This window comes from Myxocyprinus asiaticus, chromosome 17 (genome assembly GCF_019703515.2).
Source record: "Myxocyprinus asiaticus isolate MX2 ecotype Aquarium Trade chromosome 17, UBuf_Myxa_2, whole genome shotgun sequence".
Taxonomy (NCBI): domain Eukaryota; kingdom Metazoa; phylum Chordata; class Actinopteri; order Cypriniformes; family Catostomidae; genus Myxocyprinus; species Myxocyprinus asiaticus.
In genome coordinates, this window is record NC_059360.1 from 47,063,199 (window position 1) to 47,076,401 (window position 13,203).

Below are 13,203 nucleotides of genomic sequence, written 5' to 3' on the forward strand. Positions count from 1 at the left end.
GAGACAAAACAAAGAAAAATCAAGGGAAATATCACTTGTGAGCAGAATATTTTCATTGGGCGTAATTTCCAGTCAAGCTGTAATTTAGCCAAATTATGCAACAAAGAGTGAAAATATTATTTAATTACGTGTATTGAGATACATACAATGTTAGCTATGAAATTAGTCTTAGCAAGACAAAGAAGTTCCATGAAAATGTTATAAAAAATTTCCATTTCCATTTCCAGCATAGAGTTCTATTAAACACAATACAGAATTTGAGATATGCTGGAAATGACACTATGGTGGAAATTTTCATGACTTTTAGACAATAAATTACATTATTCTTCTGTGATACATACACTGTTGACCATTGTAGTAGACAAATAATAAAATAAAAACTTGTGAGAGTGTGAAAAATGTTTTAACGAGACTTAATTTTCTATCTGGAAGACTCGCAGACTTGAGTGAAATGTAAGATGACATTTCTTTGATGAATATAAAACAGGAATGTAATGTCTCTCTTTGGCGTGAGCCCCGTCTGGCGGTCCGAAGAAGTTGTACTCGGAACCGTCATATCCTGCTGGAGATAGGAGGCAGGGGCGAGGAGCCTACCCCTGTGCAGGACGGGACTCGACTGGTGGTGGTGGGATGGAGGAGGTTGCCGTGTTAGCGCACTGAAACAGCAATGTGATAGATTGTGAGCAGACTTATAAAGCGATGGCTTACATGTGATTGGCAAGGAGTTACCTAGCTAATGGTGCGATGATGTACAACTGCTAGTCTTTCCGCTAGAACTACGCTGCGCTTACATTTCTAGAAGTCCACAGTGTTAAAAGTGCCCGAATTTGAAGAAATACCCATATATCCACCATAAAATTAGTTCATTCAACTTTCGCAGAATGCTCTTTTCCATTATGACACCAAACCATTGAGTGACTAGGGCTGTCAAGCTCCAAAAATGATTAAAAAAGCACCATAAAAGTATGTGTTACACTATATTCCAAGTCTTCAAAATTTTTGGTCTACAGAAGAAAGTCATATGGGTTTGGAGGGTGAGTAAACAATGATAGAAATTATATTTTTCATTGAACTCTTCCTTTGATATTTTATAATACAAATGATCTCAATTTAAATCTCCCTGTTGTTGTTCATTCAGTCAGATATTGCTGATGTTTTGAGTGACAGTGGGAGGGACAGTAAGAAACGGAAGCTGAATCAGTGTCTGATGTCACTGCAGAAGAATACAGACACACAGAAATCAACACTGAGAAAAAATACTGTCATCTGCTCCAAAGAGGGTAAAATCACATTAGTGATACTCTGTTGGACCCACCAGCTGGTCCGAAGGGAGGCGCTATATCACGAAAAAAGTTTACGCATAAACGTTAGTTTCGGTATAAATAAGTCTGGCATATGGGGTATCATTTGAAAGCTTAGAATCTGAACTTTCTGCATCACTTCTGCATTTATGTTACTTAAAATAACAAAATAAGGCCTCAAAACATTCACTTTGAAAGTTAGTGCCCCCTAGAGGTAAGGGGTAGAAATATTTATATGAAAATAAAAGTCCTTCACGTAGCACCTAAATTGACAAGTCATATATCAAATGAAAGCTCTCATTCTCAGGAAATGTTATTTTGATGTATTAATACAACAGTTCAAAATATTTTCAAAAGAATCACAAAGTGAAATATGATTTCTGTAAGTCATCAAATACAGATGTCTCATTTATGCTCTGATAACTGCTGCTGTAAGCCCAAATAGCTAAAAAACATTATATATGCTTTTACCTTAGGAAGTTCTCCAAAAAAGGAGCCATTGTTTACTCTGTGAGCTTGCTTGACTGAATAATCTAATTTTATATCTTAGATGTCCAGAACAAAATATGCCATCCAGAAGGAAAAGCATGCTAAACAAATCATTAGAAAAATATTTATTCGAATATTGATGATAAAATGTTAAATATCATATCAAAGGGGTGGATCTCAGCTTTCTAATGACACTTAGATTGAGCTTGTAGTCCACTCAGAGGCCGAGATATTGAATGAAACAAAGAGGATGGTGCTTGAACTGAAAATTAGACTGAATGTCAATGGCGAGCACATTTTTGAGGGCTAAAATGCATTAGAGCGCCACCTACATTTCAGGTCTGTATATTGTGATGGAATGTAATAGAGATAAAATTATTTTTTTAGTGCTTGCTGCCATCTAGTGGAGTGAAGTTAGACTTTTAACATTGAGGTAGAGTGAACAGAACCAGAATTAAATGTTTACAAATTTAGGACAGCAACAACAAAAACATTTTTTTTCTCCAAAAAACAAAACAAAAAAATGTTTATAATAAGATTATAAACATACAATATTAGTTATGAATAATTGGACTCTTTTCTTATTATTTGGGGGGATTTCTAAAAAAAAAATATAAATAAAAAAAATAAATAAAAAAATAAAAAATAGACCATGTTTTTGCATTTAGTCCACAGTATATGTAAATGGTGTGCTTTTAAATTTGAGTGAGAAAAAATGCACTCGGCAGCCCAAAAATGCACCAGAGTTGAACAGGTTAATCATTTAATCACAAATGCGACACTAATATTCCAAAACTATCTTTATTTATGAAATTTGTTAATTTACCATATTTACAATATGTTGCTATTAATGTATTTTACCACCTCTAGATACATCAGTACTCACGCCTCAAGTGACTATTGATGACCTAAAACAGACAAAGGTAATGATTAAATGAGAATATTTTAAACAGAACAAAGCATTTGATTTGCACTTCTGAAATTCGATATTAATTTCTAACAGCTGAAATATAAATGTGCTGCATTGATGTCTTTTATCTGCAGAGCTACTTAAAACTAGTCAAGAGGCAACAGAAGGATGTTAATGCTTTGAAGAGGAAGCACTCAAAGGTGACCGGGAGTCTCTGACTTCATTGAATTTTTTCTTAATGTTAAAGTGTTGGAAAGACTGAAGCCTTCAGGGCAGGAAATTTGAACACTCGGATACAAAGACAGACGAGAAAATAATACTGCTTCTTATTTCAGGCACACGCCGCACTGCAGAGCTCCCACTGCGCTCAGGTGGACAGAATTGTTGCTCAACATGATAAAGAGAAACGAGTTCTGGAGAAGCAACTCGAGAAAAGCATCAAGAAAGTCAGGTAAATGTGATAGCTTTGCCATCGCATACATATTTCCTGCACATATGTAACTGAATAGTTCACACCAAATATTTTGGCTTACAATTTATACAATAGCAGGTGGAGTTCAGCACATTAACTATCAATATGTTCCCAGAAACAGTATATTCAATGAGAAAAAATGATGGGCGGGACTTGATTTTTTTTTTTTCCATCAGGATTTTATTGGATTGTGATAAGTGGGCGTTCCATGCCAGAATTAAAGGGACATTTGTGACATCACCAAAAATGAATGTTGTTTCAGAGGTGGAGCAAGTTATTACATTTTAATGCAAGATCATGAATGCAAATATTACAAAGTTGTTTTTGCTTTAATAGCGTGCAACTGATGAATCGATCACGTAAGATTAAACACATGTATTAATAGGATAGTTCACCCAAAAATGAAAATTCTCTCATCATTTACTCACTCTCATGCCATCCCAGATGTGTATGACTTTCTTTCTTCTGCTGAACACAAACAAAGATTTTTAGAAGAATATCTCAGCTCTGTAGGTCCATACAATGCAAGTGAATGGTGACCAGAACTCAGAAGGTCCAAAGAGGACATAAAGGCAGCATAAAAGTAATCCATATGACTCCAGTGGTTAAATCCATATCTTTCGAGGCGATATGATAGCTGTGGGTGAGAAACAGATAAACATTTAGTCCTTTTTTTTTAATAAATCTCCACCTTTGACCAGCCCTAACCAGTAGGTGGCGATATGCACAAAGAATGCAATCAGCAAAAAACAAAAGAATAAAAATGTGGAAGTGAAAGTGGAGATTTGTAGTAAAAATGACTTAAATATGTTTCTCACCCACACCTATCATATCACTTCTGAAGACATGGATTCATCCACTGGAGTCTTATGGATTACTTTTATGCTGCATTTATGTGATTTTTGGAGCTTCAAAGTTCTGGCCAACATTCACTTGCATTGGACCTACAGAGCTGAAATATTCTTCTAAAAATCTTAATTTGAGTTCTGCAGAAAAAAGATTGTCATGCACATGTGGGATGGCATGAGGGTGAGTAAATGATGAGAGAATTTTCATATTTGGGTGAACTATCCCTTTAAGAATGTAAATAGTCAATTTTGATTTCATGTTGACTTTAAATGATTTTTTTTTTTTTTTTTTTTTTTTTAAGTAAACATATTCCATGCAGTCTCTCAATGAATGTGAGGACATGAATAAGGCATGTTATAGTAGTTATATAAAAATTGTTGTATAAGAAAATGTTTTGTTCAAAATGGTATTTTGATGAAGCATGTCACATTGCAAGACGCTACTGGGTTATTCCTGTCAAATCGACCAAATTTCAGAAACTTCTGAAATTATTGATATTGCTAGCCAAACGAAAGCCAAAATATTCAATGGCATATTTACAGATTAGTCCATTATATTGTAGAGGGGGGACTAAAGGACAATTGACGCCTATGATTTTGGAAAATTTAAAATGGGTAAAATTGAATAATTTACACATGGAGCCACATTGAGAGTCCCATATCTTTGGGATTTAACCATATAGGGCCTTCCAAATTAAGATTCAAAAAGGGAAGTTTGTTTTAAATCAGAATCTAAAATAATATTAAGATAACTTTAATACTTCTGGAGTTATAGACACTCCAACTTTGGAAAAACACAAAAAATATCATTGGTATATAATGCAACAATGGGTGCTGAAGTTAACTGCTTTTTGTAAAAGACCTTCCTACTTGTGTGTAAAATTAAAATAATGACACTGACACCTTTCTAAGATAATTTTTTTGACCTGTAGACTTGTTCCAAAATCACAGGAGAAAATTGTCATTTTGACCCCTCTCTACAAAATAATGGACGACTCAGTAAATATTTTTCCTTTGTATTTAATATTTTGGTTTTCATCATCATTTATTTTTATCTTTCACCAGTAAAACAATTATAAAAAAAATAAATAATATAAAAATAATAATAATACAATTGACACGCAATGACCCTACTGTCTATAGTGAATTGAATTAGAACTACGTACTCTGACATTTGTAGTAATTGTAAAACAAATCCAGAACATTGTGACGTAAAAGCAGTTCAATCATATTTTGAGTAAATAATAGGACAGACACTCATAATTTGTTCATTACAGCCATGAAATGAAGAGAGACATCGAAATGCAAATTAAGGCTGTAACCACAAATCACAAAACAAAGGTACTTCTGAATTAAATTCCATTTGTTCTGTTCTCTCTTCAGCCCCTTGTTTTACACCAGACTAATTTGCATATTAAAACAGACTCACCTTTTGTCTGTGTGACAGGTGAAGGATGTGGTTGCCACTCACGCGTCGGAGTGGACCGAGATGATCAAATGCCACACGACAGAAGAACAGAATCTGAGAGAGCAGCATGTGATTCAACAGTGTGAAGAACTCAGAAAGCTCATGCTAATGGCACAAGAGCAGCAAACACATCAACTGTCTGTCGTCCATGAAAGGTGAGCTTTCTTATTCAAGAAAACGACTGAAGTTTTCAATTTGACTTTGACTGAGTGTAGATAAAAGCTTCCATGGTGTCCCACAAGGTTCAATGCTGAGCCCGTTGCAGTTTTCATCGCTGGCCTCAGGACAATGAACTGAATAAAAGACTGTCTCTCCAAGAAAGGTCATCTCATAATTAAAGGCTTTTTTCCCGTAAAGAAATAGTTCGACCAAAAATGAAAATTCTGTCGTCAGTTTCTCACCCTCATGTCGTTCCAAATCCATATGAATTTCTTTCAGATGTGGAACACAAAATGAGTATTTTAACCATTAAGGGTTTGGAACGACATGAGGATGAGTGTGACAAAATTATTATTATTATTATTATTATTATTATTATTATATTAACGATGATAATGATTATTATCATTATTATGATTATATTTTATTAATTTGTTATAATATAATAATATTATAAATTCTAAAAAAAAAATAATGACAATAGTAATAAATAATTAATAATAGTAATTATTATTATTATTATTATTTTAATGATGATGATTGTTATCATTATAATTATTATCATTGCATTTACATTTATTCGTTTAGGCAGACACTTGATTTAAAATCAAATTGATTTAAAATCGCATTTTATTCATTTGTAATAATGTAATAATATTATTAATAATAATGATAAATAATAATAATAATATTAAGAATTAATAATAATAATAATAATAATAATAATAATAATACTAATTAATATAACAGCCCATCTTTTTCCAGTGGATAATGCCTCACTTTAAAGCTTAAAAAAGGACCAACACGTTTTATAAAAGTATTCCACGCAGATTATGCGTCATATTCTTCCAATGGCATACGACAGACAAAGACCAATGTTAGTCATACATACAGAATTTAAAGAATTCCTTTGTTTTACAGACAGAGCAAAGAGATGCGAGCCAACCAAGCTAAAACTTCAATGGAGAACAGCAAAGCAATCAGTCAAGACAAAAGTATAAAGAATAAAGCTGAGAGAGAACGGTAATGACTGCTTTACTGCAATTCCATATCTTTGTTCTTGCTTTCCTGTGTGCTTTGCTTGTATTTTGTTGCATTCAGCCATTCAGAACCAAACAATGCCATCTGAACAGTTTCAAATGTTATTTTCTGTCCCTTTTTATGTTTTTACAGGAGAGTTCGAGAACTCAACAGCACAAACACACGGAAGTTTCTAACAGAGAGAAAGAGGGTAAAGTTTCTAATCTTGTTTCAGATGTTTTTTTTCTGAAGATCAGTTTCTAATGATGTAAATTAACATGGGCATTGATTGACAGCTTGCAATGAGACAGGCCAAGGAGTCAGCACAACTCCAGACAGCTCAGCTTGAACAACTCGAGAGACTCGACAAACACAATCAGGAGGTATTTCAACCTCGTTGCTTTAATGTTTGGGTCATTCCTGTTATGCAGTTCCCTTTGAACTTTGTAACTTTTCATTTAAGGTAGTAGTTATATACAAGGGTATATCAGAATTTCAGAAATATGCTCTGAAAATAGACCATTGCCATTGCTCTGTGAGGGAATGACAGCAACAATAGTATGTGAACTTGAAGTTAAATTTGATTTTTAATCAGATTATTTTCTTTGTGTGTGTCTTTTATTATATATATATATAAATATTTTTTTTTTTTTTTATTTCTAAAATGTTATCAAATGGGATGGAATATTTAAGAGGGAGATAATCCAACTAATATCACAAAACATCCATAAATGTATCAAATTCATAGCTAATACTACTGATGTTTGTGCTGTTGCTTTCCCACCCAAAATTATGTAACTTCCTAGAGAACATGTCATTAAAGAACTGGCTTTTGTTAGTTAATAATACATATTTCTATATTATAAAATATATACATATAAATATATTATATATGTATTTATATAATGAAAAATGTATTAGTATTTATAAATGACAATTTCCTAAGAATATGATTCTATATTATAGAATTATATTATAATTTTTCAAAATAAGAGTCCTTGAAGAATGAGGGAGACAGACTGTGACAGTTACGATGGCAAGTGATATTCAATACACAGAATTGATTACCAATAATAACAAAAAAGAGAACTAATTTGATTTCTATTCATAAAAATTTGGAGTTTAACATTTTATACAATATATTTAGACATACAGTGACTCCAAGTTTTTGGACACAGAAGACCCATGTCAAATGTGAATGTCATTAAATGTCAGCAAACACAAAGCTTTGCTTAAGAGTCATTGCAAAAAATGGCTCAGATAAGTGAAGTTAGTTCTGAGAAAAGCTCCAGTAGCATTTGAGCACAGATGACATTTGCTTTTATACAGTATTTTGTAATGCAATGACATGCAGATATTGTACGTGTGATAATGCAACATGAAAATGTACTGTCTGATGATGCATGAAATTATCATGTGGATATCATTATGACTTACAGTGTATTTTATTTTGCTTTTTTTGATTTAGCTCTTGAGTTCGTGCCATGCACAATCACAATGTCGAGGTAGGGCTTTACTCTCACAAATCAATTTTACAGCGCCTCATTTTTCCCCATGATTCTTTCATCTCTCTCCGTATAGAAATTCAGTTTATCATGCGTATGAATTATTGCACCGTTTTGCACATGTTCACAGACTACTGAACAGACAGACACAGTCAGAAAGAGTCGAATGGTTTTTCATGGGTTCTCTGTTTATTTAAGCTGCCAGGAAGCGTGCAATCATTGGAGATGTCAATGTCTACACACACTGTAAACAGCTGTGTAAAGAATTCATTGAATACAGAATGTTGGCTCTTGTAAAATGTACCTTAAAGGGATAGATCCTCCAATCTTTTTTTTACATTGACAGTTTATAGTAACCAGTGACTGTCAAGCTCAAAAAAAGGACAAAAAAGTAGTATAAAAGTAGCCCATATTACTAGTCTTGTGTGAGAAATATACTTAAATGTATTCACTGAAAACCTTGTGAATTGCAGGACTTCTGACAACAATTTGCTTTTACCTAGTGGAACATGAAAAGTTTATCTAGAATGCCCAAAGTTTATTTTTCTCCAGAACTCCATGTGGTGACACATATGTGTATTATTTATTTTTTTTTTACATTAAGAAAATATAAGTATGATATTTCGTCACCGAGACAAAAATATAAGGATCAAAATCGCAATGTATCTTGACGTTTTTGTGACAGGTGCAGTTTCACTTGAGACTCGTATATGATGCTGCGAGTGATAATAACCTGTGCTGTTTTTCAGAAATATGTAAAAAAATAAAACCATTGTATCATAGGGACAATAATATTTTTTTATAATTATTATTAATAATTATAATTATAATTATTATTATCATTATTTATTAACTTTTTGAATTTTATTATACAGTCATATATTGTATATTCAGTTGTGCCATCTGAACTTTAAAACCCTCAGGCTTTTATTTTGGCGAAACGCTACAGGAAGTCCTTTGAGTGCATGTATGTAGCCTAGTTCAAAATGGTTTCATACGTTTCTTATTCTAAATCTGGTGAAATGCTCCTCCGGTGCCATTCTTGATGCATGTTATAAGCGAATTGAACTATTGAGCATCTACATCTGAGATGCTGTTCGTGTTTAGCGCTCACATATTGTGCGGCGCTCTGAACATAGCAGTGCATCATAATAGCCCTGCGCATGCTGTGTGTGTCTGTCAACAGCAGCACACATTCACTGAAATGCGCTGCGCATGCAGACAGTGTATTTTTTGTTAAGCGCAGCCTTTTGCGATTTGTCTTCAAGAGACTGAACAAAATGCAGGAGTCATATGGACTACTTTAATGGTGTTTAAATAGTTTTTATTATCTCGTTTTTGGAGCTTGACAGTAATGACCATTATTAACACAGTATTGGATTTAAATCAGGCTTGTTGGACCGATACAAGATCCTGTTAAAAACATCGCTATCGGATCCCTAGTTTTAATACAGCAATCTTATTTTAACCATGGCGTTCATGGTAAAACAGTCGTTATAATACAGGAAAACCAAAACTATGGTAATTACAATCATAATCATTTGTTTATAAGCACACAATGAGGCAGGCGGAAGGGCGGAGCGTCAAGCATCATCTTCCAATAGATTGAATGCTTTTAAAGGGCTTCAGAGTTCGTCACTCCTGGGAAGAGTCACCCATAGTGTCAGCTACTGACGCAGCATCTCGTTCTCTCCTTTTAGGGAACCAGACAATAGTAACAGAATCGTATGTGTCATAGTTAATATATATATATATATATATATATGTATATTACCTAATTTTTTTCAAAACCATACTTGTACCAGAAATAAACAGTGGTGTTACTATATATATATATATATATACAGTATCAGTGACATGCACAGACCTTAGCAGGGACAGGGGTGGAAGGATAAAAAAGGGCACTGATTTTTATTTATTTTTTTATTAGTAATTATAAATACTTAACTAATTTCTTTGCTTTTTGAGTATTTAACCATTTTCTTGTATATATAGTATATACCAGTGGTCGGCAACCTTTATGACATGGAGTGCCATTTTTAGGCTGTGCCTAAGCAACCCCCCTTAGGTTACTCAAAAAAAGTTTGAGTAAAACATTTTGCAGAACCCGATGATTATAATATAATTATGATCCTGCATGTGAATTTTCACAGAGCATCTTGTGAAAGTGCTTTAATGAAAGAAAACCTGTCTTTTGTACAAAATGAGTTAACACAGTTAATGTCATAAATTTGCTTATTTGATCACTGATCACATTGTGTGGAATCTTAAATATTTCTTATATTATGTCATACGTTTTTCAAAATCACACAGAGGGGTAATCATAGCATGCAACTGCAACAGTGGGAGAGGAGCAGGCTATTGTATTTATATGATGTTTTTCGCACCTGACCTGCATTCCAATCTACATCTTGATGCAATCCTTCCTCATGATAACGAAGCGTGTTTTCATCAGATGAATGGGAGGCTAAACAGTATTAAAGTGTTACGAGACTCACACTACATGTGCGAGCCATCCGCGCATCACATGCCGATCAACTATTTATCCCTTTTTGGAGAATCGCACCTGCAAAATCCTAAAACTTTATTTCCAGGTTTAATATATATTTTGAGACCACACAATGTGGGTTTATGTTTTCTCTTTTAATCGTTTAATGTAATTTTAAGTGTGATTATGGTTTAAGGAGGGTGTACCTGTATGCGAAATCTCAAGGGTTAATAGTGGTGTTTTCCTTATTACATCACGTGTTGTTCCGAAAGCAAAAAGACACAAATGAAACACTGAATGTAGGCTGTCATCCGCGCAGCATGACCGAAGCAAAGCGTGTGCGTTTACTCGTGCGATTAACCGAACGTGAAGCGCTGCCGGCTTGTGATGCGCGAATGGCTTGCACGCGCTGCACGAGTCTGTTGGGTATACTGCAGTCTCGTCACATTTTAACTGAAAACACGCTGTGGGATCATGAGGAAGGATTACATGAAGATGTAGACTGAAATGCAGGTGCGGAATTTATATAAATAAAATAGTCTACTCCTCTCTCGCCGTTGCTGGCGTGCCAGTGATTACCCCTCCGCGTGTCAATACCGACCCCTGGTATATACTGTACATATGTTTTTCCATTTTTCCTTTATCACAGATAATAGCCTATTCTGTTATATTTCTCACAGAAAGCACCATGGAAACACACTTGTTTATTTTTTTTCTTTTCAGACATGGTCTGTGATAACCCCATGTTTATGACATGTGTCATAGTAAAACCATGGTATTTTTTTAAAGTTCCCCCCTAGGGAGTTGGTGCCCTATGCAGACTGCGTAATATGCATATAGGGAGCTGCGGTACTGTGGAAGCCTAATGGTATTGTTCTGAAAGTGGTTAGCCTAATGGCTTATTAGTTTCAACAAAACCAAACTGTGAAGCTCAACAACCTTTTTCCACACGTCAGAACTTTATTCTTTGGTCTTACCCATTGTGATGGATGACAAAGGGAATTTGGCTTGTGTGTTACCTCATATTTATACCCCTGTTAAATTTACATAAGGGATGGATAAAGGTATTGCGAGGGAACACTGCATAATCGCGAGGGGACACAAAATGTATTGCAAGGGAATGCAAAACGTATAGCGAGGGAACAGAAACTATTGTGAAGGAACGCGAAACAATCTGCCATTGGCCAGTGTGTTTAAAAAATGTTCATTTTGGACCCTTTACGTGACTAATTTCAAAACCCCAAATTTCACTACTTTGTCACTTCAAGATCGTTTGACTTTGCTGTCTCCGTCCTTCGTTTATGTTGAAATTATGTTTGTGAAATGCCTCTGTAACACATGAGCTCAGATTACTAGAGTAACACACTGCTCGTCTTCACTGTTATTACAGGACAAAGAAACAGAGGACATGATGACATCAGAGGAGAGGACAGACTGCTGACCAATCAAACGCACAGTTCACATGAGGTCACTGCTCAGTGAGAATCCACACACACACTGCAGCAAGTCATTACCATCAACATGCCTTCATAGTAACACTATTTACAGTAGACTGAACTTTAACTGTTTTTATAGTGATGCCCTGCAGTATATCTGTAATGAGCTTGATATTTATTTACTTTATATGAATGTTGCTAGATTTATGAATACTGTATATAACATTAAGACCCACTATTTTGATGAAAATGAGTCTTATATAATCTAAATTGTTTTTGAAACTGAAGTTTTTATTCATAAGGACATGCAAAATTCACCACAGTTGTAAATGCTGTTTTATTTAATTGTTTTATTGGTTTAATTTGAAGATATATTGTGCAATGTACACATATTCAGTACAAGTTAAGCTTAAGTTAACTTACAAACAAAACAAAAAAATGACTTTGAGTGGAAGTCTTGGGGCAAAATGTTCTGAAGGGTTTAACAGCTGAAATATATAATTTTGTTAATTGTTAAAACGTGTTATTTCAGCTGTAAAACAGTGTATTGCCTTTCCCCACATACTTCCATTGTAAGTGTATTACTGTAAATTTGATTTAGCCTATTTTAAACAACTGTGGGATGTTATTGTGTGCAACACTTTCTTAAATTGTTCGATTTCACTCTGATAATATTGATTTAAAATCACAACCTGATATTGATAATAAACGTGTCATTTCCAGAAAATTTTGACTTTCCGACTGACAAAATATTGACATTTTTAATTCGGTTCAGTTCACTTTTTGCCCTTAAAAGCTGAGAATAAATTTTTTTTACCATCTTGACTATTTTTATACTTAAAGGACAACTTGACTTGTTTTATTATTATTATTATTATTATTATTATTTAATTTTGTTTCATGAATGAAGTGACAAATTCTCTTAAAAGATGCATTTTCTAAGATGTTGTCAATAGCATCACCAAACAGACATCACTGATCAGACTTCAATCAATAAATCATACAATTAAAAAAAAAAAATCAATACAAATCTTTCACATGAACATTAAACAATGTAACACCAATTACACATTTAAATGAACCATGTGAAAAAATGTCAGTTAAAAT

At 33.9% G+C, this 13,203-nt stretch overlaps 1 protein-coding gene across 1 annotated transcript in view; it reads left to right on the forward strand.

Moving 5' to 3' along the window:
- Positions 1-12,932, forward strand: part of LOC127455167 (1-phosphatidylinositol 4,5-bisphosphate phosphodiesterase beta-4-like) — a 47,743-nt gene extending 34,811 nt beyond the window's left edge. The window contains exons 26-36 of the mRNA XM_051722814.1: positions 1,139-1,280; positions 2,661-2,713; positions 2,835-2,900; positions 3,036-3,151; positions 5,298-5,361; positions 5,468-5,643; positions 6,569-6,670; positions 6,821-6,878; positions 6,964-7,050; positions 8,136-8,172; positions 12,051-12,932. Of these exons, the coding sequence (XP_051578774.1) occupies positions 1,139-1,280; positions 2,661-2,713; positions 2,835-2,900; positions 3,036-3,151; positions 5,298-5,361; positions 5,468-5,643; positions 6,569-6,670; positions 6,821-6,878; positions 6,964-7,050; positions 8,136-8,172; positions 12,051-12,142 (993 nt within the window). The 3' untranslated portion in view covers positions 12,143-12,932. The remainder of the gene's footprint in view (positions 1-1,138; positions 1,281-2,660; positions 2,714-2,834; positions 2,901-3,035; positions 3,152-5,297; positions 5,362-5,467; positions 5,644-6,568; positions 6,671-6,820; positions 6,879-6,963; positions 7,051-8,135; positions 8,173-12,050) is intronic.
- Positions 12,933-13,203: the final 271 nt, after the last annotated feature.